Source organism: Epinephelus moara, chromosome 18 (assembly GCF_006386435.1).
Source record: "Epinephelus moara isolate mb chromosome 18, YSFRI_EMoa_1.0, whole genome shotgun sequence".
Classification (NCBI taxonomy): Eukaryota; Metazoa; Chordata; class Actinopteri; order Perciformes; family Serranidae; genus Epinephelus; species Epinephelus moara.
Window position 1 is genome coordinate 33,457,062 of NC_065523.1, and position 13,686 is coordinate 33,470,747.

The 13,686-nt window shown below is 47.5% G+C and overlaps 1 protein-coding gene across 7 annotated transcripts in view; it reads left to right on the forward strand.

Annotated features, from left to right (window-relative positions):
• Positions 1-13,686, forward strand: part of ep300b (E1A binding protein p300 b) — a 48,869-nt gene extending 35,183 nt beyond the window's left edge. For all 7 annotated transcript variants that reach the window (XM_050068270.1, XM_050068272.1, XM_050068273.1 and 4 more), the window contains exons 25-30: positions 2,114-2,374; positions 2,652-2,817; positions 5,175-5,342; positions 5,465-5,626; positions 7,477-7,758; positions 9,102-13,686. In XM_050068270.1, the coding sequence (XP_049924227.1) occupies positions 2,114-2,374; positions 2,652-2,817; positions 5,175-5,342; positions 5,465-5,626; positions 7,477-7,758; positions 9,102-12,314 (4,252 nt within the window). In that variant the 3' untranslated portion in view covers positions 12,315-13,686. The remainder of the gene's footprint in view (positions 1-2,113; positions 2,375-2,651; positions 2,818-5,174; positions 5,343-5,464; positions 5,627-7,476; positions 7,759-9,101) is intronic.

Here is a 13,686-nt window from a genome sequence, read left to right on the forward strand (position 1 = left end):
CTCATATTTCTCTAGTGGTCCGGTGTGCCCAAAGACTAAATATAGTAGGATAAGAAAATGTCTGTATCTTAGAAACTGCAAGGAGCACAATCAAGTGTTTGGCATCCATGATCTCATAATAACTTCAATATCACAGGTACGCACACACATGCAGAGTGAAATATATTTAATGTAGAAAACGTTTAATAAACTCAATGCAGCAGTTTCCTCATTTCTCAAAAATCCTGATAACTATAGATAAAAGTGTGATTTTTCATGTGATCAAAAAGTTTCATAGTTGCCCCAAAGACGTCCGCGCCAGATTTCAAGACCAGTCAAAACAAATGTTGCAGCATTTTTACTTATTATAGTTGATGTAGTTTTGTGGCACAGACGTGTTTAAAGACTGTAATGTGTTAATTTAAACATTCCAGTCACTGGTTACACGCTTGCATCTCTTCTGTTACCCACTCCCTTCAACATTCAACACTACAACTCGAGAAGTCGTCATCGTCTCAATTCGAACCAGCCAATTATGACTCTCATATTTAAAGCATTGCACTGTAAGGTGGTGTGGTCCAGATTCAGGGCCCTAGCAAGGATTATATATCGAACACCCTCAGATAAGGGTGCTCCGATCGAATGCCCACCAATCTGTATGGATCAGTAGAGCTGATCAGATGACACAAAACACACAAGAATTTTTTTTTTCACATGGTGCTAAAATGGCTTCACTGGTCTGATGGTTCTGAAAAACTGTAGCTCACGCTTAACATTTACTGTTTCATGCGGGGTTTACTGCTAACCTGACATCCAGCATCTGCCTGTCCCAAGTGCAGACACTAGCCCCTTTTACACTGCCAGATTTTCAGCGAATGTTGGGCTGCTTTGCCGGCAAGCTGCGAGCGTTTAGACACACAGAGCCACATGGCGAGTTGATCCGAGGTGCCCAATTTTCCGCCTCGTAGGGTAGTCATATTGGCGGAACGTTTTTGGTTTAAAAAGAATGAGGCGGCCTTCTGCAACGGGAGGGGCTGCTGAAGACTTGTGGGAGGAGCTGTTGATGACGCCACACATGCGAGCCACTGGCGGTGGATAAACAGGAAACAGCTGATAGCAGGAATTAGCGAGCAGCTAGTAGCAAGAGGGAAACACAAACCTGACAGACACTGTAAAGATGAGCAACTGGGGAGACAAGGAATTGCGCGCCCTCCTTGTCCTCGCAAACGAAGAGGCCATTAACCGTCAGATGACGGGGACGGTGAAGAACGGGCCGACTTACGAGAGAATCGCCGAAGGACTGACCAGCCGCGGCTTCCCTCCCACGTCACTGTTTACGTCACACGCTGAGCTACACGTTTTGTTACTTGCTCACGCCCCCCATTGCCCCGAAAAAGGCACATTCTGTATAAACAAAAGTAGGTAGGCGGCATTTTGCTGCACTCCCCGATTTTGTTTTTATACTGCCAATGCTGAAAAAAGACTGATTGGGCTTTCCTGCAAATTTGCACAACTCCTAATTAAAAAGGGCTACTGTCACACCACCACACATAAACACTAAATCCTTCTGTAGAGGTTGCAATACACAGTTCTGTTTGCTGATAGTGGTTTATGTAGCTTTGCTTTGTCCTGTATCGTGCCCACACAGCCAACATGGCATCTTTATGTATACCAGCTCTTTTCATCTCTGCTACTGGAAACGCAGGGTTTATTAAGTGAGACCAGAGGCAGTTGTAACAACTTTAGGTTTTGATGTCATAACCCAAACACCTCTTAACCGTTGGGATATAGTTTTTATGTAGGTAACTGTGGTATCTGTGTTCTACTTGTTGAAAGTCATCAGTTGTTTTCACAAGTAATGAACAAGTCTTGATATTGATCCAAACACTAAATGTCAAATGTTACATCCGTCCCCAGGTGCAGGAGTGTTTGTAACAGCATATGGGAAGCATTTTATTACATGTAAAGTAATGACAGTGGTGCAAAATTAAACTCACAATTTAGCACTGCTGCTTGAAAATATCCCAGGGGAATCACTGGAAACATTATGGTAAAGACACAGAAGTAAAGAGCTGATGATGATGATGATGATGAGGCTGTGTTCCTCACCCTGGCATCTCTTTTTCCCCTCCAGGTTCGTTGACAATGGAGAGATGTCTGAGTCCTTCCCATACAGGATGAAAGCCTTGTTTGCATTTGAGGACATCGACGGAGCAGATGTGTGTTTTTTCGGCATGCACGTTCAAGAGTACGGCTCGGACTGCCCGCATCCCAACCAGAGACGGGTGTACATCTCTTACCTAGACAGCGTGCACTTCTTCCAACCTCGAATCCTCAGAACTGCCGTCTACCACGAGATCCTGATCGGCTACCTGGAGTATGTCAGGAGGCAGGGGTAAGAGAAGAGTTTCGACTGTCTTGTAAAATAATACCTGCAGCAGACCCTAACTGAGCAGCTGAAATCAGTTATGTGATTTCTTTAAATGAAAACTTGAGCATTACAGCCACACAGGCGTTAAAATATGAGCTTATTATGCACTTAAAAGTGTGTCATTAGGCTTTGTGTTCCAGGCGCTGCTGCAGACCGCTTTCAGTGCATGAAAATGAGCAGGCAGATGGAATAAAAGGAAATCAATTTACTTCTCTGCTAATGAATACACCGTCTGTGTCAGGTATACAACGGGTCATATCTGGGCCTGTCCACCCAGTGAAGGGGATGATTACATCTTCCATTGTCACCCAGCGGACCAGAAGATCCCCAAGCCAAAACGGCTGCAGGAGTGGTACAAAAAGATGCTGGACAAGGCTGTTGCCGAGCGCATCGTCCATGATTACAAGGTGAGACATGTTTTCTGATTAGTCTTTGTGCCAACAGCGTGAGGTAATGCATTCATCACTGCATAAAACAGGCAGGCCCAGAGACACTGACTCATCCATAGACCCAAACGTCAGGCTTTCTTTCTTGATTCACTCTCAGGTTTGCCTTAAAACAGATGATCCCATTCTGCTAATACTGTATTCTTTGAGAAAACAGTCTCACCACAATAAATAAGCTGTTCTGGAGCTTCTGATTATGCTGCATGTAGATGTTAAATGTCTTTTTATGAAAGCTGTGGTGTGGGACTTTAGTGCCTCCCTCTTGCAGTGAGCGTAATTACACAAACACTGTTGAGGCGTGTTTATAATGTCTGCCTGTAGGTGAGCTGCCTGCAGTTGATCACTTTATTTTGTAGACCTTTCGGGCACGGCCACCCATCATATGAGCGAAATTAACATTGCATAACAATTCCTTTACCTTCCATTCATTGCAAACAAGGAGCAAATAAAACGTTTGCTTCCGCTGGCAAAGCAAATTTACGTCTTTGCATCGCGTGGAGTTCAACTTTGGTGAACTCTTTTTATTCTATTCTGTTTTATTCTATTGTATGATATTGGCAATGAAAAATACAAAGTGCCCCACAGAAGAGATGACACCTAGCTGGCAGCAGAGCCCTGATCGAGCCCCAAAAAAAATCAGGCCCGACCTTGAAACTGTGCAAGCCAGACCCATGGCAGCAGCTTTGAGCCTGAGCCTGGTAATGAACCTGAGTTTTATTTTATTTTATTATGTATTTATTTCTTTAATTTTAATATTTTTTATTGATTATAAACATTTTTTCGGGCCTTTTACAGGCTAATGGTTGACATGTTTTTTCATGCCACTTCTCTTTTTCTTCTTTATTTCGATAGTCTGTCGTCTCATGCTGAACAGGTTCAGCAGAGTGGGCTGTGCCCCTCGGTGCATCTAGTCTGCACGACAGTCCTCAGCGATGCAGTGCACTGACGATGATCACTGTTCTGCATGTTAAGCACATATACGGCGGTGGAGGCAAACACTGTCTTTCCCCCTCTTTCCCTCTTGATTCAGTCCATTAAAACTCCTGCCAATTATGCATGAGAACTAATAATTTCATTTAAAAATTTAAACCCAATGATAAACTGGCAAAAACCCGACCACATTCAAGTCCAGGGGGGATTATGAGAAATTATAGCCCCACGCAGCCCAATCCAGGCAGGTCATGCCAGGTCCAATCGGGCTCTGTCAGAGAATCAGAGCTCTAGCCGGCAGTGAATCAGGCGGACTCCCTTTCTTACCCTAACCTTCCCGTGTAATCAGTCTACCATTTTATTTATTTTAGTTATTTGACAGTAATCAGTGTGTAGTTGCTAAAACGTTGAGGCAGAGGGTACTTGCTGTAGCTCTGGTTGAGGGTGAGAGGCTGTCAGCAGATAAACAGAGATCTGTGTGGGTACATGAGACCCTAAAAAAGAGGCTGGATCATGGGGAGTACCACCAGTTGGTCCAGGAGCTTCTCCTCCATCATGGACGTTTCCAGGCGTATTTTAGGATGACTCGGGGGCAGTTTGACAACCTGCTGTCCGTCGTCGGGCTGTATAGCTCTGGGTATCCAGCAACTGCTACCACCAGTTTCTCCACCAATTGTAATGTTGTTGTCGTGACTACCACAGAAGGCCCGCCTCTCAAATCATCTGATTGGACAATGGGAAAAGAGATGGCGCCAGGTGCCCAAAGCGCAGAAACGCAAGGCGTGTCGCAACACAACACCGCAAGAAAAAAAAACTTCATTCTCATTAAAAACAATTCCACAAATCTGTGTCCAGTGATCAGGGCCGAAGACACTTATTAGGATTTTCCACCATAGCCTTCATCGTACTCCCAGTTGCTGCTCTGTTGCTATGGTTTCACCCCCCTTACTGCCCACATTAGCTCTGGCTGATGTAAAACACACTACTCCTGGTGCACCAGCTCAGGAAAGTCACAACAGACACCAAACAACACAATGCTGGTATCCTGCGAAACACAGAGAGCTTCTCCTGGCAGCGTGGGGCTTAATCAGCATTTTGTGAATTTGTTCGGCAAAGGCTTGAATATAACAGACGTTCATTCATATGTAAAAGTCCCACACTCCAGCTTTTAAATCAGAAAAATTTAAATTTGATATCTAAAATTCCGTGACAACTGAGAAAACTCCATCTGCTGATAAAGATCATGTGATATGAAATGTGGTGAGATGTTCTCAACTGCTGTTTTCCACGGTCGAGAGTAAGCTCTGAACCTGGAGAGATGTTGAAAAAGCAAATAAGGACATTAAAGGCATTACAAGCACTTGAACACTTATCCCTTTATCCCTCAGGACATCTTCAAGCAGGCAACAGAGGACCGGCTGACCAGTGCCAAGGAGCTGCCGTACTTTGAGGGCGACTTCTGGCCCAACGTGCTGGAGGAGAGTATCAAGGAGCTGGAGCAGGAGGAGGAGGAGAGGAAGAGGGAGGAGAACAGCACCTCCAATGAGAGCACAGATGTGAGTAGACTAAGGGTCCACATGTAGTCCTCACTCTCAGGCTCATTCCTGTCACAAAATGTTTTTGTTTGTCACAGCAGTGCCATGCAGATACAGTGAAACTCACATTAAAACATTTACAGGTCACAAAAGGAGACAGCAAGAACGCCAAAAAGAAGAACAATAAAAAGACAAGCAAGAACAAGAGCAGCATGAGCCGAGCCAATAAGAAGAAACCAGGGATGCCCAACGTTTCCAACGACCTTTCCCAGAAACTCTACGCCACCATGGAGAAACACAAGGAGGTATGCAAGTCAAATTTGATTAGCTGCTTACTCTTTTATTGGATTACATGGCATAATTACAAGAACATTACGCTGACTTGTCTTCAGAGTTGTCATGCTAACTCTACTCTGTGGATGCAGATCATTAAAATTTTAGCATCCGTCACTGCTGCTGTTTTAAAATGTTGTAGAGTAGGTACATCTTATACTTTGGCAACAACTGAGCTTAGTAAAAACAATGTCCTTCACCCCACCGTACTGACAGCAGACAAATACTGAATTAAGTGGCTGTAATCTATAGTTTTATCTTAAAAATGGATCACATGACGACTTGTATGTAACCCACAGAGAATTACCACCATCTCTGCAGTTCCCCTCAGCTCTACAAAGGGCTTTGTCATCTTTCAGCTCATTGTTTTGGTTTTATCGCCCATTATTTCAGCATTTTGACTCATTTTCACAGCTGTTACCAACGTCAGCAGGCAGCTGTTTCCAGCAGCAGCACAATACACATCCCTGCCACCAGTATCACACCATTCCACTGATGATAAACCCCCTCCATAGATCATATCACTCCTGTTCTCCAGCATCTTCACTGGTTTCCTGTTGAATATCACATCGATTATAAGATTCTGCTCCTCACCTTTATGGCTCCCCATAATCAAGCCCCTTGATACCTGTCTGACCTTAGATACTCTTCTGCAATCCAGCTCACATCACCGTCTCCCTGCTCTATTACCATGGGTTCTAGAGCCTTCAGCCATTATTAATATTATTTTAATAGATTTAGAGCAACTGATGCTGATGCCTACCGTACTCTTTAAGACGTTGAAAAGACTAAAGTGTAAAGACAATGTGAGTTTTTAGGCGCACAGAATAAGATTTTGCAAAGACTGGGGATCTTGCAGGGTCACTATTTGCAAAGCTACAACTAGATTCCTTTTCAGATATTTCCCACCCTTCTTGTGGTGTAAAATATTACGCCAAACTCCCTTTAAGAATTACATATTAACTATTCCTTATGTGTCCGCAAAAACACATGACTCTATAAAAGGTGTTCTTGTCAATTCAGCATCAATATAATCCATAGAGACAAACTGTATTTGTGTACCAACTTTAAATGTTTGATTTTGTCGCCTCAACATCCTACTAGTCAGTTAGCTGCAGTGTTTTAGTGGGACGAGACCGTGGGAATGAGAGGCAAACTGTTTAAAAAATTAAGATTTCTCACTAAAGTAAGTACTGGTTGGTGGATCACAGCTCCATCAAGAAAACTGTATGGTTTGACTAAAATGAACAATAACAGCAATATAGTCCACGATGAGCAGCGCTAAAATCAACCTGCGTAGTTGTCCCTCCATTGTGACATTAGAAAGTGTCACATTTATCTTGCAAGTGTACTCTTCTTCAACGTTTGCTTTACTTCCTGGATTTTTCCCACATGGACATTCTGACCAATCAAGAGCAGCTTTCTCACACAAGGCATTTGATCTGGTCCGCTTGTAAATGCTGCTGTGAGAACACGAGCCAACTCTAGGCAATTAAACACTGCTACACTTGGAACTACAGTCCCTGATTCGGACCAAAGCAAGACGACTCTAGGTCTGAAAGCATCCTAAGAAAGACTCAACTACAATGAACAAGAAAAGACAATGGTATATTCATACATGGGAAAGTGAGAATTAAGGAATCTTATTGTAGCACCTCTTGAGAGTACATCAAGCTGTTGCACTGGAGGGTTAAGGTTGTAATTTTATGTCTATTCTTGAATGTCTGTATTGATCTAATATCAAATTTCATGACAGCCTATGTGTACGATCAGGTCCTGAATCACACCTCTTACAGCTGATCCTCTCCCCTTTTAATTCCAGGTCTTCTTCGTCATCCGCCTTATTGCTGGTCCCACTGCCAACTCGCTGCCCCCCATCACTGACCCTGACCCCCTCATGGCCTGTGACCTGATGGATGGCCGCGACGCCTTCCTGACTCTGGCCCGGGACAAGCACCTGGAGTTCAGCTCTCTCAGGAGGTCCAAGTGGAGCTCCATGTGTATGTTGGTGGAGCTGCACAACCAGAGCCAGGACCGCTTCGTCTACACCTGCAATGAGTGTAAACACCACGTGGAGACACGGTTCCACTGCACCGTCTGCGAGGTGAGGATCGAGACCTAAATCTTGCTTTTTTCGATCAACCTCTCCCTTTGGATTTAAAGTTTTAGTGGTGACAAGAAAAAATGTTTTCCTTTTTGAGATTGGATATTTTAAAAGGCTGTACAGCCATGATCACATTGTGCTGCATGTACGGTTATCGGACAAATCTGTGGCTGTTTAACAGTGCCACAGTGTGAACATGGCCCCAAAGTGGCACTGGGACACTTTTGCTGTCCCGTTGACCTGCACAAATTTTTTCTCCCATCTATTTTCTTTGTTTCCAGCAGAGTTACGAGCTACGAGAAAAAAATTTCAGATTACAGATTCTCTGTTTTTTTGCCTCTGGTGAAGTGTCTGCTGAATAAATAAGATCGGAGGTTTTAACTGAAAGGAGACAACAGAAGTCTGGTGGTTTAACAGATGTGTTTTTACCCTCCAATCCAATTTGAAACAGCTTATTCCATTGTACTGCTGTCATTGTCGCTGCCAGCTCCTCTGTGACCTTTGAGTCGGGGACAGCGTAGAAAGCCTTGTGCAACCTTCAGTACGTATGGAGTTAGTAGCTGCCCTGGGCTCACCCCAGAGTCTTGACTTGAGACACGACTCCTCACTGTCTTCCAACTAGCTGTGTGACACCTGCTAGCCCAAACAATAACTCTTTTGACTGGTATATTTATCCTTAGCATTACCAGATACAATTTTGAAAAATCAAGGCAAGATCATGGTTATGAAGACTCATTCCTATTGGTCTGACAGTGGTTAGCTTTTGGGGGCAGCCAATATTTTGGGGTTATGGTGTAGCTAGAGGAAATTTGGTTAACAAATATTCAGGCCAAGACTTCCTCTTCCGTGCACCGGTCATTGTTAACAGTCCGATCAGCAACTTGAGACACAAGAATGGAGTTGAGAGATGAAACAGATATCTGTCAAATTATCAGCAAATAGCAGATGATTGCGAGATTGCATTTTGGCCAATTTGTTTTGCCTCTTTTGCTTGAGCCCTCTCAAATGTGATTGGTCGTTACCACTCAGACTAGAAACAGAAACCAGAGCGCCTCTGATACCAAAATGTTGTCCTGTTGCCTACAGACTCTGCATTCATGTGCAGACATCTGTTTATAGAGATTATACAACACCAAAATATTGCAAAAAGGCTGAGTTGGTGTGGGTGCTGGTAAGATGAAGGATAAAGCCGTTTTGAAGGACTGTGCAAAATGTAGTGAATGTACAATGTGCAGAACACTGACGGTAGTTAGTTTCACTGTAAAGTATAAACATGTACTAATCAATCCAGTACTTCACTCATATTGATCTTCCCATCTCTCTTTTTCCCCTTCCTTCTCCAGGACTATGACTTGTGCATCACCTGCTACAACACTAAAGGTCATGAGCACAAGATGGATAAGCTGGGGCTTGGACTGGACGACGACAGCAACAACCAGGCGGCAGCAGCTACCCAGAGCCCTGGAGACTCTCGCCGCCTCAGCATCCAGCGCTGCATCCAATCGCTGGTCCACGCATGCCAGTGCCGCAACGCCAACTGCTCCCTGCCGTCCTGCCAGAAGATGAAGCGCGTTGTTCAGCACACAAAAGGCTGCAAGCGCAAAACAAATGGCGGCTGTCCGATCTGCAAGCAGCTCATTGCTCTGTGTTGTTACCATGCCAAACACTGTCAGGAGAACAAATGTCCCGTCCCGTTCTGTCTGAACATCAAGCAAAAGCTCCGGCAGCAGCAGCTGCAGCACAGGCTCCAGCAGGCGCAGATGCTGAGGAGGAGGATGGCCAGCATGCAGAGGGTGGGGCAGGCAGCCGGAGGGCCACCAGGAGGACCTGTCGTAGGACTTCCGTCACCAGGGAACAATGGTACAACAGCACCCAGCACCCCAACTTCTGGTGGAACCCAGCCTCCAACACCCCAGACACCAACTCAGACAATGCCTCCGGTCACGCAGCAGGGAATGGGCCCTGGACCTGGAGTACAGCAGCAACAGCCACCAGGTGGGATGCCTCCACAAAGTGGCATGCCTCCTCAACATCCGCTACACCATCAGTTCCAGCAGATGCCAGGTGGAGGAGGCGGGACTGGGGGGATAATGAGCTCTCCCCAACATCAGCAGCAGATGCTTCCTCAGGTCCAGCAGCAGCAGCAAAGTGGAGCAGGGACCAACCCTCAACAGCTCCAACAGCATCCCAACAATTTGCCTCCATATGCCAGCAGACCCCCGGGCTCCTCCCCACTCCATCAGTCCCAGGGCAAACCTGTCCTTGGCTCCGCAACACCTCCCCAGCAGCAGCAGCCTGGTGGCGCTGTCATGCCTGGAAATGTTGGGGGCCAACAACCACCCAGCCAACCCCAGGGCCAGCCTTCCCTTCAACAGCAGCAGCAGCAGCCTCTGTCTGGCCCTCCACCGGCAGCAGTAGAAATTGCCATGAAGATCCAACAGGTAGCCGACGCTCAGAGGAAGTTGGCTCTGAGACAAGCAGCCCAGGCAGCTGCGGGCTTGATGCCTCCTCACCCTCACCATCAGCAGGGTCAGGGTCAGCAGATGAGCATGGGGCACCCAGGGGGAGTAGGGATGGTTGGCAACCAGGGTATGCCACCACAGACCCAAGCAGCAGTGGCAGCTGCTCGGGCACACATGGATCAACAACAAGGTGCTCCGCCAGGGATGATGGTTGGTGCTGGTGGGCCCATGCAGCAACCCCCTCAGCAGGGTAACCTGCCGCAGGGCCAGCTGCCCCCTCAGGTACAGCTTCAGCAGCAGAGGATGGGTGCTCCACTTCAAAACCCTCAACAGCAGCAACAGCAGTGGGCGGGCCAGGGGATGCCCCCTCAGCAGAGACAAGCTATGATGAACCAATTGGGCCATCCAGCCATGATGGCAGCTCAACAGCAGCAGCAGCAACAACAGCAGCAGCAGCAGCACCAACAAGCTCAGGGCCATGCTGCCTTGATGAATATGGCACAGCAGCAGCAGCAAGGTGCTGGTGGAGGCATCCCAGGGGGAGCTGTCCCTGGAGCTGCTGGTATCCCAGGAGCTGGTATTGCTGGTGGGAACATCCCCCAGGCAGCCCTTCAGGAGCTGTTACGGACTCTCCGCTCGCCGAGCTCACCACTCCAGCAACAGCAGGTCCTCAACATCTTGCGGTCAAACCCACAGCTCATGGCTGCTTTTATCAAGCAGAGGGCCTCAAAATACAAGGGGGGTCAGGGGGGCCCCGGGGGACCAGGTGGTGTCCCTGGAGGTCCTGGTCCCACAGGGGGTCCTGTTGGGAATGTCATGGCAGGAGGGGTCCCACAGGTGAACATGAATGCTGCAGGCGGCGGCCAGCCGGGGATGCACATGGGAGGTCAGGGAGGGACAAATGTCAACATGGCCACCATGGCCCAACTACAGCAAGTACAGCAGCAACAACAGCTGCAGCAGCAACAGTTACAGCAGCAGCCGAGGCCGATGCTCAGCAGTTTACAACAACAGCAAGTGGCAGCTCTCCAGCAGCAGCAGCAACAACAGCAGCAGCAAGGGGGAGGCAGAGGTATGCAGGGACAGGGGCCCCAGATGGGGAATCTCAACAGTCCCCAGTTCAGAGAGCTGCTCATGAGACGACATCTCCAGCAGCAGCAGCAGCAGCAGCAGCAACAACAACAGCAGCAGCAGCAACAGCAGATGGGGGTGAATCATGGTCAGTTCCAGCAGCCACAGCCTCCACAGGGGCAGGGCTACATGGGACAGCCTGGGATGCAGCCTCCTGCAGTGGGACAGGGACCACCTGGAGGTCCGCCTCTTGGCCCTCAGCAGCCTGGTGGTCCCCCAGGCCAGCAAGGGCAGGGTTACCCGGGGTCAGTGGCCCAGCAGCAGGCCACAGCTGCACTCCAGCAGAGGCTCCAGCACCAGCACCACCTCCAGATGCAGCAGCAGAATGCCATGGCTGGCCTGCCAGGGGGCGACACAGGGCCAGGTGGAGGAGGTCCTCAGCAGCCACCTCAGGGCCCTCAGCCCAATCAAAGTGGCCCCCCACCTTCATCGTCTCAGGCTCTGCTCCAACAGGCCATCCATCAGAGGATGCTCCAGCAGCAGCAACATCTGGGCCCCGGGGGGTCACCGGCCCAACACAGCAATCCCATGAGCCCTCAGCAGCCGCAGCAGATGGCCCAGTCCCCCCATCCACACCAACACCTGCAGGGCCAGGCGCTGTCCACATCGCTAGCCAACCAGGTGCGATCCCCACAGCCTTCACCCAGACCTCAGTCCCAGCCGCCACACTCCAGCCCATCTCCGCGCATGCAGCCTCAGCCCTCCCCACATCACATCTCCCCCCAGATGCAGACAGGTTCGCCACACCCAGGCCACCTGAACCAGCACCACCCGGGCATGGTGGTCCCTCAGCAACAGCCAACGGCCCAGCAGCAGCAACAGAACTCTATGGAGCAGTTTGGGTCGGACCAGAGCGCCATGCTCTCACAGCTGAGCGGCATGGCTGGTCTACACGGGCCGGGGGGCAACAGTCAGGACCCGCTGGGCCAGAACATGAATCACAACCCTTTAGACATCATGTAGGAATTCTACTAAACGTGTCAAGCTGAGCTGAGACGCTCTGTGATTCTTCGCACAAACTGCACTCACCCAGGACAGTGTTATTGTTATTACTTAGCCTTTCTTTTTTATACTATTATTAAATGTTATTTAAAATGTTTTCAATAAAGATGCATTGAACTGAACTTCCTATGGGAGATGAACAATAAATCAAGCAGTCATTAAATAAATTAGAATAAATGAATTGTAAGTTATTGCTGTTAATATATTTTTTTGCCAATTGTGGACAAAGGGGGGTGGGTGGTTTCTCTCGCGCCGCTCCCCTCACCTCCACCTCTTGCTGAATACAAGAAAGGTGATATTTTCGGGGTTTTGGGGGGGGTATATAGGAGTACTTGCCTTTTTTAAGAAATGTTTTTAAGATTTTAAAGTGGTCGAGAATTAAAGAGGAAATGATTTAATGCAAAGAACTTTTTTATCAGTTTCCCCATCATTCAGTCTGTTTCTGTTCTGCAGAGTGATGTGGATTATTATTAATGTAAATCCAAACATGATGCATATCTTCTTTTTTTTTTTAATGTTTGGGTTTGCTTTATTTATTGTTTTCTTTTCAGGGGGGCGGGGTGGGGGTGTTATGTACCCTGAGACTGCTACAATTCGTATAGAAATATATTTTTGTTATTGACTGTTATGACGGGGGGTTAGTGGAGATTTCATTTCACTTTCTTTAGTTGGGTCTGTCCAGGTGGGAATAATTACATGTCAGTGTTTTATTGCAGTGGTTGAGGGTCTGCTGTGAGTTTGACATGTTGAACGGACATATTGTGACGTCCCGGCCAGCTTCTGTATTGGACATCGGTCATGCTGGAAGGGACTCTTCCCTCGCAAACATGCAAGCCCTCTCCCTCGAATGTGTGTGCACTCCTTCCTTTAAAGACACTTAATATGGAGCAGTGGAGGCTTGGGGAGGGGGGGTGCATACCTGTGTGCCTGAAACATTTTGAGTACATGGGCTGGGATGTGAAAAACAAATGGGTGGGGTGGGCTCCTTTTAGTGTTTTTAGGATTCCGCTGTTTGGAGTTAAACAGAGGATTTTGATCCAAATGAACTGTGTTGCACAGAAATGAGGTGAAAGGAGGAGATAGGAGCAGTCGCTCTCCGTCTCTTTCTGCCTCGTCCCCTTTGCTGCTCCCCTCGGACTTTAAATTCCCTCCCCCTCCTCCTCTTCCTCTTCCTCAGGGGGAAGTTGCTCCCCCTCCCCTCAAACTCCATCCTCTTTATCTTTCTGCTAAGAACTTTGGGAGTTTAATTTAATATTTTTTACTGTACAAAGGAAACACAAACTGTGGACTCAAATACTGTTTTTTATAATAAAATGAAAATTACCAACCGTGA